Source organism: Podarcis tiliguerta, assembly GCF_965153285.1.
Source record: "Podarcis tiliguerta genome assembly, chromosome: 13".
NCBI lineage: Eukaryota > Metazoa > Chordata > Lepidosauria > Squamata > Lacertidae > Podarcis > Podarcis tiliguerta.
Genome location: NC_139546.1, coordinates 47,585,013 through 47,605,147, shown reverse-complemented (window position 1 = coordinate 47,605,147; position 20,135 = coordinate 47,585,013). Strand labels below are relative to the sequence as shown.

Genomic DNA, 20,135 nt, shown 5'->3' with positions numbered 1-20,135 from the left:
ATCCAGTTAAAGCACATGGCTGCCTCCCCCCCCAACTGAAGAATCCTAGGAATTGTGGTTTGTTAAGGGTGCTGGGAATCATAGCTCTGGGAGGGGTGAACTACAGTTCCCAGAATTCTTTGAGGTGGGAATGTGCGCTAAAGGTATGGTGGGTGTGACTTTAACCAGCTATTCCTTTGGAGATTGCCTTAAAGGAGGCATTCTGCGTTTTCTCTTCATTTGGGACAACCGCTCTTCTTGTAAAGAAGATGAAAACAAAGGAAATCAAGTTCAGGGCTTCAGAAACGCCCAGATGCAAATGTATGCTAATTTAATCGATAACTTATTTGATTAATCGGCTCCAGCTCATATGATTAAGCAATTAAAAATGCCTCTAATTGGGTTGCAGCCTTAAATAATGATAGATGGCAGCAACAAAGCTCTGCGCTGATACGACACCAACTTCTAATGCTTTATTGAGGAGTTGGGAATATCACGCCAGAATGCTCTGAGTGGGGAATGTCCTAAGAGCATGGGTAGGCAAACTAAGGCCTGGGGGCCGGATCCGGCCCATTCGCCTTCTAAATCCGGCCCGTGGACAGTCCTGGAATCAGTTTGTTTTTACATGAGTAGAATGTGCCCTTTTATTTAAAATGCATCTCTGGGTTATTTATGGGGCATAGGAATTGGTTCCCCCCCCCCTCCAAAATATAGTCTGGCCCCCCACAAGGTCTGAAGGACAGTGGACCGGCCCCCTGCTGAAAAGGTTTGCTGACCCTTGTCTAAGAGCCTAGGCATTCCCTGATCTGAATTTCCCATGCCATAAACTTGCTAGGAAAGCTAAGAATTTCTACACGCAGATGTACAACCAGAACCCTGACAGCTCTAGTTAGAAATTGGGGGGGGGGGACACTTTGGCCTTCCAGATGTTCTCAAACTCCAGAACCCACCAGTCCCAGCCAGCATGACTAATGGTCAGGGATGCAGCCACCCTGGGGTTAAAAGGAGCTCAGCAGCACAGCCCAGTCCAGTAACATGAATGGGGGGGCAGTCATTGTCCCCCCACCCTCACTGAAGGCAGCCTCCATCTCCCTGCCTTCCTACGACCAGTCTCACAGGTGGCTCTGGCTATCACCTTTGTCCTCGTACACCGCAAAACTAATTTGTCAGCTCTCTGGCGCCACCTAATGTTGGCCTCCCTGCCTTCTACCCTACCAGCAATGTCCATCACCGGATCACAGGACCTGAGCTTAGAGTGGTGGGATGCAAAAGAGGTCTGGACACTCAAATCCTTGTGTAGGGGGCAGTTTGGGTAGATGACACTATGGCTCTTGGCCCTCTCCTCTTTTGCCTTGGAGACCCCTGAAGAGGGCAGGAATCCCAGGCTCAGCTCAGTGGGTGGACAGAAGACCCCCAAGGGAAGAGACCACCCTGGGGATGGACAGGCCATGCAAAATCATTGCCCTTTGCAGAGTGAGAAGATTATTGACCGGCCTTGCAGAGATGCTGTAAAGCAATCGCCTTGCTGAGAAATAAATGCAATTATTTATTGGGGTATATCTCATCTATAATAATGATGATGGGGTGGGCCGTAGCTCAGTGATAAACCACTTATTATTCACAATGTGACGTCCGAGATTCTGCCAGCCAAGAGGATCGGGTGATGCTGAAAGCTCTTCTCAGGCCCAGAGACACTAGGCGAAGTGGATGACTCATTGTGCCTGGTATAAGACATCAGGACAGCAGAAGACTCTGGACCACAGCAAAGGCTCTTCCTCGATAAGGTTTCCTCTTCTTGCAGGGGCCAACCCCACAGAGCCTGGAAGCAGGAAACCGAGGGCCACAGCGCTCTGATCAAGGGGGGTTGGCGCGACCCCCCTGTAAAGAAAGGTTGCAGCGCCTGCGACTTTGGAGTTTGCAGAAAAAGGCATGTCAGGGGCGAAGGGATAGAAGTTGATAAAATTATGCTTTGCATGGAGAAAGGTTTCTCTCCCTTTCTCATGTCGTGGTCATGCCAGGAAGCTGAATGTTAGAAGATTCGGGACAGGTAAAACAAATTCACACAGCAGATGGTTAGCCGGTGGAACTCCCTCCCACAAGAGGCCACACACTTGAATGGCTTTAAAAGAGGATTGGACAAATTTGTGGAGGAAGAGAGGGCAGTCGATGGCTACTAGCCACAAAGGCTGTGCTCTGGCAGCAATACCAGTTGTTGGAAACCTCCGAAGGGCAAAGGATTCTTGTGTCCAGATCCCGCTTGCTGGTGTTCCCCAAGCATCGGGTAGAGACCAGGCTGCTGCCCTGGGCTGGGTCCTCGCGGCCTGCTCTGACCTCTTCCCTTCTCACTCTGCCTGACCTACCTCGCAGGGTTGTTGTGCGGAGCTTAACAAAGCTGCGAAGAAGCAGCCTTGCTTTGGAAAGGCACAAAGGCAAATCCGAGCAGCCAGAGAGAGGAGGACGATGCTGACGCCGGCTGCTGCTGCTGGAGCCTTGACCTTGCCGGCTCCGGAGGCGGGGGAGGGACTACATTTCCCATGATGCTCGGCTGCACCTGCCGGCTGGCTCCTCCCTCCGGTGCGTGGCTCTGTGTATGTGTGTGTGTGCCTGCGTGTAGCTCTGTGTGTGTGTGTGGCTGCGGGGAGGCGGGGGGCGAGCGCGGGGCTGAATTGATTATTCCATTGTGTTGGAAGGCAGCCGCCAGGTCCGCGGAGCGAGGGAACGAGGCAGGCGGGGAGGCGGACGAGTGTAAATCAATGGGGAAGCCCCGGCGCGGCGAACCCCATCGATTTTTGCCTGCCTGAGCCGGAGCGAGGAGGAGAGAGGCGCCGAGGAGGAGAGAGAGCCAGCCAGCCAGCAGCCAGGCAAGCCGGCCGGCCAGGCAGCAGCCAGACGGAGCCGCGCTGACAACTGCGCCGAGGGAGAGCCCTGCCTGGCTTGCGCGCCCCTTCCCCGATCCAGCCGGGCCGCCCCCTCCCCGCCTGCCCGCCCGCCCGCCACCCCACCCCACCCGGCGGCCGAGAGCGTCAGCGGCGCCTGCTGGTCCCCCTCTCTCTTCCCGCGGAGGTGTAAGTGGCATCGATTTCCTATCCCTCGCTCCGAGCCAGCGAGCGCGTAAGCGGGGAGAGAGGCGAGCCGAGAAGGCGGGAGGAGGATCGGGGAAGGGGAGAAGGAGAAGGAGGAGGAGGAGGAGGAGGAGAAGAAGAGGAGCAGCGGCGGCAGGAGGAAGAGGGAGGAGGAGGAAAGGAGCAAGCAGCGCGGCGCGCCGGAGCGCCAAAGGGGGCAGCAGCAGCCGCCCGGAGGCGGGGATGGAGAGGGGCTGCCGGGCTGGAGCGCGCAGGGCTGGCCGGCCGGAGGAAGGAGGGAAGGGAGGAAGGAGGGAAGGAAGGAAGGAAGGGCGCCGCCGGGGCAGAGCGAGGCGCAGGGCCGGGCCGGGGAGCGCGGAAGGCGGCGCAGGGCGAGGCGGGCAGGAGGGAGGATGGATGGCGAGCAGGGGGGGACGGACGGCGGAACAATGTGCGGGCGGAGGCGGCGGCGGAAGGGAGAGCCGGGCGGGCGAAGAAGCAGGAAGGGGAGCCGGGCTGATGAGGAGAGTTGGGCGCCGGGGGTCCCCGGGATGGAGGAGAGGGAGCGACATGGAGGAATGACAAGCCGGGCAAAGCGGAGAGGCTAGGGGGGGGGGGGGCGTTTCTGAATGTGACAGCAGAATAGGCGGGGGGGGGGGAGAGAGGAGGAGGCTGGGCGCGCTCCCGCGTCCCCTTCTTGTTCGGAGTCTTAATCCTGCCTCCTCCCCAAGAAAGGATGGAGAGAGGAGGGCTCCCTCCCCAAAGGGATTTTGGAGGGGGGGCAGTGAGGAAGAAGTGGCACTTTGGAGTGGGGGTGGGAAGAAAGGGACGGTGTATTTCCTCCCCCCCCCCCACTCGCCAAAAAAAAAGCAGGGGTGTATGTTGGGTTCCCAAATCGCCACCATCTCAGGGCGGGGGAGTTAAGAGTCCTCTTTTGGGACCCCCCCCCAGCACTTCTTTCCATTCATTCCCCCACCCGCCTTCCTTTTCCTCCAGACCTCCTTTCCCTCTCTCTCTCTCTGTCTCTCTCTCTTCCCTTCTTCCTTGCCACACTCTTTCTTCCCCTCCTACCCTTTCCTCTCCCTCTCAGAGGAGGCGATTGCATCTCCCCCCCTCCCTCCCTCCCCTGAGCCTTCCATTCATCACACATCCCTTTCTCCAATTATTGTCTTCCTCTCCCTCCTTCGCCAGCCTCCCTCCATCCCTCCATCCCCTTCCCTTCTCCCACCTTCCTTTCTCTGCCACCTCCTTCCACCTGTCCCATCCAGCGCCATAAAACACCCTTGGGTGCGCAGCGACCCCCACCCACCCCGTAGTCCCCCCCTCCCCTCCTTCACCCCCTTGCTTGGCCTTCTGACCCCTCGCTCGGGATCCGTCCCATTTCCCCGTGTCCCTGGCTCAGACCTCTGACAGGCGTGATGGAAGGACCCGCGAAGGCCGCCTGGCAGAGGTGTGCAAGCCGGGAGTGTATTTGGGCAGCTCATATTTTCCAGCCAGCGACAGATTGTCGACACGACGCTCCGTTAGCAACTCATTTAATTGATTTTACAATCTTTCTTCCTTCCCTGCCTCCCTCGCCTTCTGCCTTCGCTCGCTCTGTGGCGCTTAGCGCTACCTCGCTTGCCCGCATCTCTCTCTCTCCCGCAACTGTCACTGAATTTGGTCTTTTATGGGATGGGCATTTGAAACCGGGACAGAAAGTTAAAAGCAGGGTTGGGCTGCCAATTGCTGGACCAGAACTCCTGGGTTCTCCAGAAGTGGGGGAGCGGGATTTACAAAGAGCAAGAATAGGTGATTTCTCTCAAGGGGTTCTCCTGGATTAAAATGTCTGGAAGGAACCAAAACATTTCCCTGCACCCGTCCGCCCCACCTACCAGTTCCAACATATATTTTGTGTGTTTCTGTTCTGTATATGTGCATTTGAGTTCAAGACTTAATCCTGCGCCCTCTGATCTGGTTCCCTCCCCCTCTCCATCCCATAAATAGGGGGGCACTCAGTGGCGAGCGAAATGCACTTTGCCCATGTTCAGAGGCACCCTGGTCTTTGCTTTCAGCAGCAGCAGTGTTCCATATATGCTGGTCCTGGCGTTTGGTGGCATGAAGGTTGCAATCCTAGCCCCCACTTACCTGGGAATAAGCACCCTTCAATTCAGTAGGACTTACTTCTTCGCAAGACATATGTCAGGGTTGTCCTCGTGGGTGTTTTAAAAAATGCACAAAAGCGCGTTATGGTTCGTCAGTCCTGTTTGCCCTTATGGCGTCCCTGTGCGATGGGTCGCTGCTGTTCCCATTTTGTAGATGGGGAGACTGAGGCTTGAGAGAGGGAGTGACTTGCTCAGAGTAACATGAGCTGAGAGACTGCTTCTTAGGTTCATCAGAAATTAATTTGTGGTGTGTCTTTGTGTTCCAGTGTGATTTTAAAACCAAGTCTTTTGATTTGAATGCTCCAGGCAAATTTTAAATTCAAGTTAAGTCTCGGGACGGGAGCAAGATGTGTAAATATATATGTGTGTTTGTGTGTATTGGTTTTGTTGAGATTATGTGGATCTCGCCGCTTTATTGACAAGTATTTTTCAGACTTGAATTTTGTAAGTGACATTTGCACATGTTTGGAATCGAAAAAGGGTTTTGAAACGTTTGCCAAGTTTTCTAAACGGTGTGAAATTTCATTTCCGCTCTCGATTCATGCCTTCCCACCACCACCTCGGGCTATGTTTTTTGAATGCTCCCTGATTTCTGAAAGTCATTACGGGGATTTCAGCTGTGATACTGGCGTGTTGGACAGAAAGACAGGACTCAATGGGGTTGTGCTTTGGGAAAGAAATCTGTGCTGAGGTGTGTGTGTGTTTTTGTCTGTGTATAGGTGTGTATATTATATTAATACACACCAAGCCCCACGGGGCAGCGGTCCTTGCATCTTCATGCCCCGTAGATCCCTCCTCCCACTTTGAGTCGCAGGTTTTGTGTTTGAAACATGACTCCTTCAGGATCATCACCTGCCCACGCAGCCTGTTCTGAGTTTTCTTTCTTCCTTTCATTTGCAAGAGCACAGTTTGCATACGTTCCACAGTGCCATGCCAGGGCGAGGTTAGAGGTGACCACGACTGCCGGGGAACGGCAGGCGACGCACACCGCAAAATTGAAAAAAGATAAAACAAAATAAAGCCGTTCGGCTCGCGCTGCCAAGCCCTTTCCAAGCCACAACCCAAGGAAAAAAACCATTCCCTTCCTCCCAGCCCTCAAAAAAAATTGAAAATGCAGCCAAGAGACACTTTGGTCTGGCAAACCGTGTGAAACAGCACCAAACACGCGAGTCTCCCCACCCCACCCTGAGAAAACAGGTAACAAAAGCTGGCTTGTGTTAGAAACAGTTTGCTTCTAACTCTAGATGTGTCAGAGTGCCAAGTGTGTTGCTATTTGTAATTGATAACGGACTTCTGTTGTGCGTTTACAATGGACTTTAAAAACCCCCCAACTTCTTACAACAAGCCTGCGAGGCGGGCCCCTTGCATTCCTGCTTTTCATTTGAGGAGCACAGACTTTCTGGAGGTCTCTGGGAAGGGCTGGTGCCTGAATCCTAGCCTCTCGCTTCCCCCTCGGACCCTCTGCTGCCTTGGGCTCTCCAAAGCTTCTCAAAGCCCCATCTCAGTTCCTAAAAGGCTTGTGGGCTGGCTCAAGGTTGAGGGCAGAGTGTTGGTTCTCCACACCCTGATCTTCCCCGATCTCTCGCCCCGGAAGATTTCCCAGAGGGTTTGGCCTACATTTGGGCAAGCTAATAAACAAAACGAGGCACTCTGCATGTGGCCAGAGGCGCGCTCTCTCTCTCTCTCTTGTAAAAAATAAATAAATCATTACATGCTCCATTGAAGGATTTGTTCCGAGGCTGACTCGGACGAAGCCCCAGGAATGGTAAAAATCCCACACTAGTCAATAAATCAATCCCATGCAGACACCTCACAAACTACCAGCGAGGCCGACTCTGTCACACAGTGCATAATTAACTTACGGAAGCTCGTTGCTTGCGGTGCAGCGCATGGTCGCAGGCTCTGATTCCTTGAAAAGGGGATTAGACTAATTCACAGGGGGAGAGGGTGTGCGGTTTCTTCTTGCCGTCCCAGCTGAATTGAACCTCCATATATAGAGGCAGCCTACCTAGGAATTGGGATGCGGGTGGCGCTGTGGGTTAAACCACAGAGCCTAGGGCTTGCTGATCAGAAGGTTAGTGGTTCGAATCCCCGCGACGGGGTGAGCTCCCGTTGCTTGGTCCCAGCTTCTGCCGATCTAGCAGTTCGAAAGCGTGAAGTGCAAGTAGATAAATAGGTACCGCTCCGGCGGGAAGGTAAACGGTGTTTCCGTGCGCTGCTCTGGTTTGCCAGAAGCGGCTTAGTCATGCTGGCCACATGACCCGGAAGCTGTACGCCAGATCCCTCGGCCAATAAAGCGAGATGAGCACCGCAACCCCAGAGTTGTCCATGACTGGACCTAATGGTCAGGGGTCCCTTTACCTTTACCTAGGAATTACCAGAATCTGGGGTCAAACAACGCGAGAAGTTTGGTGCTGTCATGCCCAGTTACCTGGCCGCTCAGGTTAGATGGCCGTTTGGTTCCAGGGAATGACACCTCGAGCGCCAGTACAGGGGCACACGGAAAGTAGAACCAAATAGCTGCGCCAGGTTTGCGCGCAGCCAGCATGCGCCTCACCCCACAAAATGGCAGCGCATCGAGCCTCCGGCTAAATGGAAGGAACAGGCAGAGCTCGTTTCTGCCATTAAAGATCTGGTGGTAGAGCCAATTGCCCAGGCCGTTGCCTGCTGCATGAAATCTGGAGCTGGAGAAAGTAGAGTCATGTCACTAGCCCTCAAGAGCCAACGGGATCAGATAGTTCAAAAGCACACAATACACGTTATTCTTTGTAAAGATGCATTTAGACACCTGTGAGGAGGATGTGGAAGAGGTGACCAAAAGTAGAAGTTAATCAAGGACACATCGTGGGCATGCATCCAGATTTCGGTAATCTCTGCAATCTCTCTCTCCCTCAGAGAATCCTGGGAACTGTGCTTTGTTCAGGGTGCTGGGAAGAGGAAAACTACAGTTCCCAGGATTCTTTTCAAGAAGTCATGTGCTTTAACGCAGGCATAGGCAAACTCGGTGCTCCAGATGTTTTGGGACTACAACTCCCATCATCCCCAGCTAACAGGACCAGTGGTCAGGGATGATGGGAGTTGTAGTCCCAAAAACATCTGAGGGGCCGAGTTTGCCTATGCTTGCTTTAAACAAATGTTGGTTATATGCCATGTCTCGGCTCATGTATGCAGCATTAGCGGACATGGCAGCCGCATTGGTGCAACATGTATATGCTCTGTGTTTGCCTTGTGAGATTGTTTCACCGTGAAAAAAACATTTGCAACTCCATCCATGGTTGCAGTAGCATAGATGGGCTGTAGGTGGGAGAAGGAAGTGTAGTCCCCTGGGCATAGAGACTTGAATTTCCATGGCTCTGTGGCCCAAGTCAAGTCACTCATCAAAGGCCTGGAAACGATGCCTTATGAGGAACGGCTAAGGGAGCTGGGCATGTTTAGCCTGGAGAAGAGGAGGTTAAGGGGGGATATGATAGCCATGTTCAAATATATAAAAGGATGTCACATAGAGGAGGGAGAAAGGTTGTTTTCTGCTGCTCCAGAGAAGCGGACACGGAGCAATGGATCCAAACTACAAGAAAGAAGATTCCACCTAAACATTAGGAAGAACTTCCTGACAGTAAGAGCTGTTTGACAGTGGAATTTGCTGCCAAGGAGTGTGGTGGAGTCTCCTTCTTTGGAGTTCTTTAAGCAGAGGCTTGACAACCATATGTCAGGAGTGCTCTGATGGTGTTTCCTGCTTGGCAGGGGGTTGGACTCGATGGCCCTTGTGGTCTCTTCCAACTCTATGATTCTATCCTTCAGAACAGTTTCCCTCACCCTTAGGATACGATTCCGGTAATGCACACTTTTCCCCTCAGCTGCATAATCTGTCAGGGCCACTCGATTCATAGTAGGACATCTCGACTCAAACCACAGGCCCCAAGGTCCCAGATTGCTTCTCCAGCGCCCAGCTTAACACAACCTCGATTCCCCCAGCCCTGCGTTGAGGCAAACGTTCTGCCAAATTGTACCAAGACAGTCTTGCGGCTAGTTCATTGTGTATATAAGTTGTAGTGCAATGTGTGACTCTCTTTCAAAAATCGCAAGCCAAGTTGCTAGCCCTTATTGATCCAAAACCCGGCTTCTTTAAAGATTGTATCAGAAGTTAGAAGGGGATGTCTGCCTGAAATGGCTTTCTAGTGTGGGGTGTCCAGCGTCGCCCTTGGGCCCTTTGCTTTGCTGGCAGGAATAAGCTATGCAAATATATGCAAATGGATGTGTGACTTAGAGCTCAGAAAAGGTTCCTTTTAGTGCCACATTAAGGTTTGCTTTAAACAGTAGTGGAAGTCTGATATTTTGCCTACCCTGTACAGATCTAGCCTCGGGTACCTGCTGTTACTGGCAGTGGCGTAGCGTGGGTTGTCAGCACCCGGGGCAAGGCAAGTAATTTGCGCCCCCTAGAGTGAGTGAGCCAGGTAGGGGCAGAGAGCTGTGAGTGCGAGCGCGCCCCCCCCAGATGTTGCGCCCGGTGCGGCTGGCCCCCCCTGCACCCCCCACGCTACGCCACTGGTTACTGGGCTGTAGGTCAGGTGTTGGTTTCCAGGCAGGTGTTCATGATGCGAGGAAGCGGTGTCCCTGCATGTCCCACAATCCTCTGGGATGCAACAAAGCACTCTGGGAGATGGACTCTTGCTTCTGCAGGGATTCGGCCGTCCATGCTGGAAGCTGCGGGGAACGTGACTCGCACTTGTGACTCTTGGCGCAAGAAGTCCCTTGACATCATGCCACCCTAGCGGTCTGCCTCGTCTTACCTGTGCGCTCGTTCTAGCCTGTCCACACCTGCGCAGCCCCAGGGCAGGCCTCTGCAATGTGTAGGGGAAAAGCTCTCTCTGATTACACTGCTATTTTAAAGGGGTTTCTGCATAATGCGGTTTTGAGGACGTGTTTTCGTGGGGGGGGGGGGGAGAGCGGAAAGGGAAGTCTGCCCACACCTGGCCACTGCCCCAGGGGATGCTGGGATAGCTCAGTCCTCCCAAGGCAGACACGCAAAAGCTTGCAAGCAACTCTTTCATTCCGGGTGCTATTTATTCATTGCAAGGTGCCACTGAGACACATGAGGGGTGTGAAACCTCTGGCCCCGGGTCCCAAATGTGGCCCTCCAAGCTTAAAAGAATGTCTTCCCTTTGTTGCTCCACCTACTTTTGCCCTGGCCCCGTCCACCGCTGGCATTCGGCCCCCAGGGAAGGTAGTCCCCAGAAGGCGAAAAAACAGTTTACAGATGTTCACATTTGCAGGGGAACAGAAGCAGAGGGAAGGATTGGTCCCTGCCCGGGAGGAGCTTACAAAACATGAAGATGAGCATTTTTAAAAGCTTCTCCTCCAGGAAGTGCTTCAGGATAGGTAGAGCATGAAGCTGGATCAGGGCCCACCCCCCATTTCTCTCTTTCTCCCCTCTTTCTGCAGATGCTGGGATCCTAGCCCCACGCTGCCTCCCCACCGCTATAATTTCCTTGTGATGTTGTACGATTGTCTTTTAAGACCCGGGTGCCCTTGGAGAGAGAGGGCACTTGCCTCATATTTTGCAACACTACGTGAATGTGCTCACAAGTGCATTTTCCCACCTCTCGCATTCAAATGAGATTTCACAAGCATGTAAAAACTCAGCAAAAGCTCGCAATTCGAATGCACCCACTGAAAAAAAATAAAAACAACTCGGAACATTTTCCAAGGGGCAGAAGTTCAACTTTAATACTTTTATTTGAAAACAAACAAACCTACAACCTCCAAAAGCCAACCCCTGAACCTTTACATCTTATTGATGAATTCTTGAGGCAGCCGTGCTCATATTTACACTTTTGACTTTTCTCTCTCCCCGCCCCCTTCCCTCCGCCCAACCGGATCCCTAATCAGAAAGAATCTCATTGGGGTTTTGGGATGGAAAGAAACCCACATTGTGAAACTTTTGAGACACACCAATTGGCCCCCAGGTCTAAGGCACATTTGTGCAGGTTGGGGTTTTGATGGGACAGCTAACCTAATTCTGTCATCCTGACTCTTGGATTAATTTATGCACCAGTCCTTGCTGAAAAGCATATATTTGCATACACCAATTTAGAAGTGTGTGTGTGTGTGTGTGTGTGTGTGTGTGTGTGCCTTTCAGCTGCCCCCCTCCTCCTCCTCCGCCCCCCCCCTTCCCAGATCGGAGAGTGCCAAAAAAGAAAACACACACACAAAACAACCCAGGGTGCCTCTTGCTAAATATTGTATGCAAATCACATACAAATGAAGCCCTAAGTGCGTTGCAGGATTAAACAAAAGCAGGGAGGCGCATTAGTCTGTATATTTGCACGACGCCGCCCCCCCGCCTTGTCTCCCCTTTTGCCCTTTAGAGGAAAGAGAGTTGGGGGGGGGAATCAGGCCTTTTCCCCCCACTTTTTTTTTACAAAAGCAGCTCCCCTCCAGACCACGCTGAAAATCTGTTGTCAAAACCAACCTTAACCTTCTCTTCACCCGCCCCCCCTCCTTTTCTTCCTTTCGTCTCCTGGATGTTAACAGGACTCTCATCACCCAGTTTAGCAAATATTTGATGATGGGGAGCTGGAAAAGAGGAGAGGAAAGGGGGGGGGTGCGCGAGGCAGATTTGATAAGAGGAAGGCGCTGAGGGGGGGAGATTATTGGGGGGGGGGTTACGGTTTACAGATTGGGGCTTGAAGGGCATTAGCCCAAGCTTGGGTGGGTGGGTTGGGGGGGGGAAGAGAGGGAGGGAGAGGAGAGGAGATCCGCCAGCGCCTCCCTCCCCTCCCCGCTGCGCAGGGTAATTTAAAGCGCTGCCTGTCACTGTGCTTCTCGTTTTATTGACTCTGGCTGCCTCCCCTGTCACCCCTAGACATTAATCTCCCCGTTAATCGCCCTGCGCGGAGCCCCTCCCCCCCTCTGCGCCTGCAGGACCCCCCCCGCCTCCTCTATGGGGAGAGAGAGAGAGAGAGGACCCCCCCACCCAAACAACCTCTCCTCCTCCGCCTCCTCTTCTTCTTCCCCCTTTCTTTTCTTCCGTGGCCTGCCTTTGCCTTCTCTTAATATATATCCAAAGAGGATGCAAACATCGTCAGCCCCCCCCAATATCCCTTTTCTCCTCCATGAATTTATTCCTCATTGGGTTTTCGTCCCTTTCCCTCTCCATCTCTGCACTTTCTCTCTCTATCCCACCCCCCCCCCAAGCCAAATCCATCCCCATCCCCTCCCTCGCCCTTTTCATCTCCTCCATTTCTCTCTCTCTCTCTCTCTGCTGCCTTCTTCTCTTCTCTCCCTCCCTCATCTGTCACGCTTTGTCCTTTGCATTCCCTCCACTTCATCATGCTGGGGTTGCCCCCCCTATTTCTTCTCCCCCCCCCACAACATCCTTCCACTATCTGCCTCCCCCCACCCCCCAATTCCACTTTGGCCGTGGCCTCTGTTACCTGGATGTAAAACCCACTGACCCAAGGAAATACATGCCTTCTTAGGATTGGGGCCTGCATCTCTCTATACTATATGTATTTTCCTTCTCCTTTATGCCTCCTCCAATTCACCCCCCCCTTTCACTCCCATTCTCTCCCTTTCTCATTCCTATTCCATTCTCTACATCACGCCTCCTGCAATCTCATATCTCATTTTTCTTCCTCCTTTTTTTCCTTCCTTTCTTCCCGTTCTCTCTCTCTCTCTTTCATCCCTCCTTTTCTCTCTCTCTGTTCTCCCCCCCCCCCACAATGCAATCCCCAACCAACCAACCAACTCACCCCCCCTGCCCACCAAACGCCTTTGTGTCTCTGGCTCCCTCATAATAAATATGCAGCAGCCGCCTAATTATGTCTCCCGCCTCCTTTTCTCCTTAATGAGACAATTTGCATTGACTAACCACCCTCTGAAGGGGGAGGGGAAGAGAAAAGGCATGGGGGGGGGGGGAGAGAGAGAGGAAGGGCGCAAGAAAGCACATTTCCTCTCTTTCCAACCCCCCCCCCCTCACCACCAATTCTTCCTTCCTCCATTACAAGCAGAGGAATGAACAGAAAATATTAAAAAGTTAACAGGGTGTCTTTCCTCCTGGGATGCAAAGATAATAATGTTAAAGGGCTGAGGTGGGCGGATGACCGGGGGGCGGGGGGGGGGTTGTGTGTGGAGGACAGACAGGAGGGAGGAGAAGCTGGTTGTGTGGAAACCGGGGAGGCAGATGTGGGCACATGTGGGCCTCGGGTTCAGGTAGGGCAAAACATGGCTCTGGCCCAAAACCTTGCCAAGCTGTTGCCAGCCAGAGTGGACAATATTGAGTTTGATGGACTAGGAGTGTTCCCACGCGAAGGGATTTTGGGGGTGCGCGTGTGTTGGGTTGTGCGGCTGGTATCTTTGCCACCCCAACTCCGTCTCCACTCCCCGTCGAAACCGGTTTGAAGCCTGTTTGGTTGCCATGGCTCCCACTACTGATACAGAGGGTGATATTTGTGGTGGGCGGGGGCGAAGGATTATCTCCTCTCCTTGTCCCCCCCCCCAATTATCTTCAACTCCCAGCATCGTGGGGGGGGGGAGGTCATGCCAGCCCACACTTAATTTGGCTGGGGCTGCCGACCTGTGAAAAGTCAAACGAGGGGGGGGGTTTAGGGATTTTCAAGAAGGAATACCCCAAGTTTCATTTCCCTGAGGGGCACACACACACACCCCTCACAAATTTACAGCGACCGGCAATTATTTATAAAAGCATTCATATACCAGCCTCTCAGCAAAATTCAGGGGGGTATATAGCAAACATAAAAAAAATTAAAAGCAGCAACAACCGAAACACCGTGGCAAATATTGGGATCGTCCAGTAGTCTAGTTCTGGGACAGAGCATCACTGGCCCTTCAGAGGTTGAGCCAGAACTCAAATCATCCCTAACCATTGGTCATGCTGGCTGGGGCGTGCTAAAGTTGGGTGTGCAACATAACTCAGAGGCGCACATGCCCCCCCACCTCTGATCTTGGTTCGCTTGGATTCACTATTGGGGGGGGCGGAGAGATGAGAAACCCTTGCGTGGAAATTCTCCTGCCTTGTCATGGTTGGGTTAGTGGTGTGCCAGAACGTTAGCTTAAGAGAGGATTTGGAGCAGGATAAATGAATGAGTCATGTGGGTTTTTTTGGGCAAAGGGTTGGGAGGACAGGTATGTCAAGTTCATGGGAGTTGGCAGGGTTGAGGTTCACGGCAAACAGAGACGGCTTTCACGCAGAAAGCACCGCGATCTGTGGAACACCTTGCGGCAGGATTATTGTGGTTGCTGCTGCTGTTCTCTGCCTCCGCCAAAGGAATGGCAAATCTGTGAAGGACGGGTCGGCTGTTGACACCTGCTAGTCCTAATTCCTGGAAGAGCCTCTGTGCTCCAGAGTGTGGGCCCTCGTCCCTCTGAGCCGCAGAATCTCAGTTTGGAAGCGTGGCGGACATTTGAGCTAGTACAACCTTCCTGGGAAGGGATATTTGCTGAAATAACATTACAAAGCAGAGCGTTCTGTGTAATCTGCGTTTTGGTTTATTAACAATTTTTAAGGAAGACCAGCTTGCTTTATTCTATGGGGGGGGGCGGAGAGAAAGAGATAAGTGGATTGACAAGTAGACAAGTGGGTGATATCTAGCCTTGATGTGTTGTGACTGAAGGAAATGGAAACAAAAATGAGGAGGAGTTTTATAGGGCCTTTTTGGTGGTGGCGCCGAAGCTTTCTGGCTCTCTCTCCCAAGAACCTGCATTCAGAAAACAGTATTTGTTTGTTCGTTTCGGCTTTTGGCTGAAGAAGTTTTTATGCCTCTGGTTTTGACTGCTGCCCGGAATATATTAGAATGTCACGTCGAATTGCTTTCTGGGGGAGAAACTGAAATGAGGATAATGAGGATATTGGCGATGTGTGATGGAGGAAGGTGCTTAAAATGTACATCAAACACACTTGTATTAAGTGAGTAGACCTGCGGATGGACTTGGGGCGAGGGTGGAGTTCGAGTGCTGCGGTTTGCCCTTCCTAACAGGCTGTGGGCCCACACCTGCGCGTGCCGCTCGTCTGGCCTGGGGAGATCTGTAGATAGGTGTGCGTACGCCTGCCCTTAATTTCAAACTTAAAGCTTTTCTTGAAAGCCCGCCCTCTCTAATCCTGGATGTCTGGGGAATTAGCTTTGGCTTCTCAGCAGTGAGGAACCGGGCATCTTGCAGATTCTCAGATGCAGTGCTCTGCGTACAGTGTTAGAAACTGAGATACGGACGCAAGGAGCTAAATGGCACCTTAAAACTAGGTTATGGGCGCAACAACGGAATGTCTAGGCGTGCTTTTTTATAACAAGACTACAACGCTGAAAATGAATGAACTGCAGCTAAAATATTATGTGCATTTTTCACGTGATCTCGCCCTTCTCCTGCCTACCCCCCTAATATTCTTCCGGGTGGCGGACGGATGGTGAAACTGATCCCCCTAATATTCTTAAGAGGGTCTCTTCTCCAGTCTTCAGAGAGTGGCTGAAAGTGGGGAGGCAGAAAAAGGGCCTCCTTTCCTTCCACTCTGCAGTTTTAATCTGAAATCTTAGGCGCAGCGCTGCACCCAGAGCTCGGAAGCTAATGAGATTCCCCGTCGCAAAATGCGCCTAGGACGACGGGAGTTTCAAGCGATGTCTACATAAGGGCTGAACTGAGTGCCAGGAAGGTGGGAGGATGAGGTGGCCGTCTGAATGTGGGAGGAAATGGAAACTTCAAGTGGGGCTGGGCAGTTGCCAGGATAATATATTCGTGCCTCTGACGGGTTGAGCGGAGAATGTGGGGATGGCTGCATTTGCCTAGTGCTTGTATGTTGCAGAATGGAAGGATTCCTGTTTTTCCTTGCCTCCTCCCCCACTTTTATCAGCTGCTGGCATGCTAAGCTATTAATTTGCATTGCAAATCCTTCCCCAGCCCAGATCGAGAAGAGGAGCCTTTTGCCTTTTCCCCCTTTCCAGTAGCCGGGCTGTTCGCCCAGAGTCCTCATGTTTTTGCAATTGCCCTTCCAGGAGTCCCTGACCCACCCACCTCCACCCTGCCATAACCAGCTCTCCTCTCCCCGTATTGGGAGCTGATTTAACACGAGAACGGGCATAGCTAGACAACATGCAGCTTGCATGCACTATATCCCTGAGCTAGGAGTATAAGAACTACCTTATATCTCAATAGGCCTATCCCTGGCCTGCAACTGCTCTCCACGAAAGGAGTATTTATTGTCCTCTGCTGGTCCTTCCAAACTTGAGGGGCCCTGAAATTGAACCTGGAGCCTTCTGCAAGCATAGCATGCGCTCCACTGCCGAGCTAAGGTCCCCTCCCGTAGAATTTGATTGGCAATGACCCCAAGACATCCCATGATATTACAGTCATCAGTGAGAGAGCAGTATGTGTGAACACTCCCCCAGAGTATAATTTGGGGGCAAGAGTGGTGGAAGCTCTTTCAGGTGTTTGCACAATCACTTTGCACATCCAGAAGCAGGATGGAGATGAGGAAGAGGTTGGTGGCGGGTGCAAGGCCCGTCTAGGAAAGGGATGCAGCTCCATGGTAGAGTATCTGGATGGCATGGAGAAAGATCCACGTAGGGCTAGGAGAGATCCCTGCCTGAAATCCCGGAGAGCAACTGCCGGCCAGTGCAGACAACACAGAGCTAAACAGATCACCGGTCTGACTCTGTACAGTCGTACCTTGGATCTCGAACGCCTTGGCTACTGAACAAATAGGCTCCCAAACAATTGAAACCCGGAAGTGAGTGTTCTGGTTTTTGAACGTTCTTTTGGAAGCCAAACATCCGACGGGGCTTCCGCAGCTTCCGATTAGCTGCAGGTGCTTCCTCCTGCCAATCCGAAGCCGCGCTTTGGTTTTCAATCGTTTTGGAAGTCGAACGGACTCCGTTCAACTTCTAAGGTATGACTGTAAAAGGAAGCTTCGTATGTTCCTACTCAATTATGCTAAAGTCACTTTAGATGAAGCAGCCTTCCACACCATATATTTAAAGCAGTATCATTTTGCTTTAGGCAGCCATGGCTTCCCTCAAAGAATTCTGGGAGTTGTAGTCCGCTAAGGGCGCAGATAGTTGTTTGGAGACTCCAATTCCCCTCCCAGAGCTACAATTTTCAGAGCAGTTCAATCTGTCAATCCTTCTTCACAAGGAACTCTGGGAACTGTAGCTCTTGGGGCACCCTTAAACTACAGCTCCCAGGGTTCTTTGAGAGAAGCCGTGTGTGTTTAAAGTGGTTATGATACTGTGTTTAAAGGTGTGGCGTAAATGTGGCCTCCAGCTGCTTTGCACACCAAAAGGTCCGAGAACGAGAAACAAGATTTCACACCTGGCTGCCTTTTTTTCTGTTTCCCCTTCAGGGTCTCGGCTCCCGTGCTGAGATGACCCCTCCGCACCCCTCGCGCCCGCACCGCCATGGACGTCCCCTCTAACTCTGCCTCCTCCTCCTCCTGCTCCGCTGCTGCCCCCCCGGCCGACGGGCAGGATGACAGGGCCGCGCCTCGGCCCGCTCAGGACTCTCCTGCCTCTCCAGCCACCAAAGAACCCCCCCTCTCGGACCCGTCCTCCTCTTCCTCCTCTGATGCCCCCTCTCCCAACGACACCATGAGGCCCTGCTCCGGTTCCCAAGCGGCGCTCGGCTCCGCAAAGCTCCCGGCCGCCATCTTGCCCGGGCCTCTCCTCCAAGCTGACTGCGGCCTCGTGACGCCAAACCCACCGCCTTCCCCGCAAGCGGCGCCACCCGGAGAAGATGGGAAGAAGCAAGAAGCAGAAGGCGGGGGAGAGGGGGAAGAGGACGGCGGGCGCAAGGCCCCGCTCTTCTTCTCCGCCGAGGGCACGGCCTATCTCCTCAGCGGCGGCCACGTTCTCTTACCAAAGGGCTCCCTAAGCACCACATCTCCCCAGGTGTCCGTCCTCCACGTCCAGCGCGGTGGAGGCCCAAACCAAGGCTTTACGTCTACTGACCAAATGTCCCAGAATACCTCAGCGCCAGGCGAGTGGACCCCTCACGGCGCCTTCTACAGTTTCCGACTGGCCAGGGCCCCCCCTCGAACCATGTCTGCCAAAAACGCTCCCACCAAACCCAAAGATGACCCTACCGCCGCCCTGGCGGAGGACGAGGAGAACCTCAAAGGGGAAGCCGACCTTGGCCGAGAAGGGGAGCTGCCGTCCCCACCCATCTGGCTTTGCCTGATCTGCCGCCTCTCCTTCTGCCGGGGGCACCCCTTGGCGGCTCATGCCCGCGTAGCCCACGGGGCGCAGCTGAGCCCCGACGAATGCCAGGCCCTGTCTGGAGGGGCTTCTGCCGTGTTCCAAGGCACCTCGCTTGGCTTCCTCGAACCAAATAAGCCCACCACCAAGGCAGACCTCAATGTCCGAATGTGTAGCAGATGGGTGAATGTAACGGAGGAGGAGGAGGAGGAGGAAGAGAAGAAGAAAAAGAAGAAGAAGGGGAGCCCAGGAAAACCATGCGAGCCACCAGATGCCAAAGAGTCAAGGGTCGGCGGCGAGCCCTGGGCAAAGGGAGGCGCGGAGGAGAAACCAGAAGAAGAAAAGGAGGAGGAAGAGGAGGAGGCAGCAGCAGTGGCGGCCGAAAATCAGAAAGAGGAAGGGAGGCTTCTCCCAGACCAAAGCTCACATGGCCAAAGCCCACCCACGGGTGCCAGCACCCTGCTCTCAGAGACGCCGCTGAAGAAGGCTAACAGCAACGACACTGCAGCTGACGTAGGGTTGCCCAAGGAAGACGCCAACGCGGAGTTGGCCAACGAAGCCGTTGGGTTGGCCAACGAAGCCTCCAGTGCAGAGCTGGCGAGAGATGCCGCTCGCACCGAGTCAGCCAGCGGGATGAACAGCTCCGGGTTGGGCACCAAAGTGAACAACGACAGCCCAGCCAACGCCAACCCGGACGCCGGTCGGGTTGGGTTGACCCACGACGCTGGCGCAGCCAATGGGACGCATGGAACCGTCAGTGTTGGGATGGCCAGTGAGATGGTGAGCGCCACGTTTGAGGTCAACAACGGGCTGAGCGGTAGTAGCAGCAGCAGCAGCAGCCACAACGGAGGGCACTCACTTTCCTTTGGGGAGGACTTCACCGCCATGGCCTACTCGGGGTTGACTTTGTCTGGCCACATGTCCTTGCTGCACTCGCGCAACTCCTGCAAGACCCTCAAATGCCCCAAGTGCAACTGGCATTACAAGTACCAGCAGACCTTAGACGTCCACATGAAGGAGAAGCACCCCGAGAACAACAGCCACTGCGCTTACTGCAGCACCGGCGGGCCGCACCCTCGCCTGGCCCGGGGCGAGAGCTACAACTGCGGCTACAAGCCCTACCGCTGCGAGGCCTGCAACTACTCCACCACCACCAAGGGCAACCTCAGCATCCACATGCAGTCCGACAAACACCTGGCCAACCTGCAGGGCTACCAGGCCACGGGGGGAGGCGGCGGGGCCCCCTCGGTGGTGCCCCCGGTGGCGCCGACCCCGTCGTCGCCCGAGGAGAAGGAGTCGAAAGGCAAATCCTCCTGGCAGTGCAAAGTGTGCAGCTACGAAACCAACATCTCCCGCAACTTGCGCATCCACATGACCTCCGAGAAGCACATGCAGAACATGCTCTTGCTCCACCAGGGGCTGCCCCTGGCACTGCCCGGTCTCCTGGGGCAGGCCCAAGCCGCGCCAGGGGGCAAGGGGCAGCCGGAGCTCTTCCAGTTCTATGGCGCCCAGGCCCTGGGCCACTCGCACCATGCACACCCCCACCACGCTCACGCCGCGGGCAGCTCAGCCCTGCGCGGGGACAAGCCCATGGAGCAAAGTCAGATCTTGCTCAACGGAGGCTTCCCACACCTCAACGCTGCCGCCGGCAGGAAGATGGCTGCCTTGGGCTCAGGTAAGCAATGGTCGCCTCCCCTCCCCAATCATGGCCACCGCTGCTTCTGTCCACGTGGGATCTAAAGGCTGGGTGGGAG

At 53.8% G+C, this 20,135-nt stretch overlaps 1 protein-coding gene and 1 long non-coding RNA gene across 7 annotated transcripts in view; one reads left to right on the top strand and one right to left on the bottom strand.

The window, feature by feature from the left end:
• The first annotated feature begins 2,992 nt into the window (after positions 1-2,992).
• Positions 2,993-20,135, top strand: part of ZFHX2 (zinc finger homeobox 2) — a 33,488-nt gene continuing 16,345 nt past the window's right edge. For 3 of the 4 annotated variants that reach the window (XM_083409996.1, XM_083409994.1, XM_083409995.1), the window contains exon 1: positions 16,298-20,056. In XM_083409996.1, coding sequence (XP_083266122.1) covers positions 17,587-20,056 — 2,470 coding nt within the window. In that variant the 5' untranslated portion in view covers positions 16,298-17,586. Of the gene's footprint in view, positions 3,045-16,297; positions 20,057-20,135 lie in introns of those variants that run through there. The other variant, XM_083409993.1, reaches the window with a different exon arrangement.
• LOC310663228 overlaps positions 14,439-20,135 on the bottom strand; it is a 44,070-nt gene continuing 38,373 nt past the window's right edge. For all 3 annotated transcript variants that reach the window (XR_014504405.1, XR_014504406.1, XR_014504407.1), the window contains one exon: positions 14,439-14,643. This is a non-coding gene — a long non-coding RNA (uncharacterized lncRNA). The remainder of the gene's footprint in view (positions 14,644-20,135) is intronic.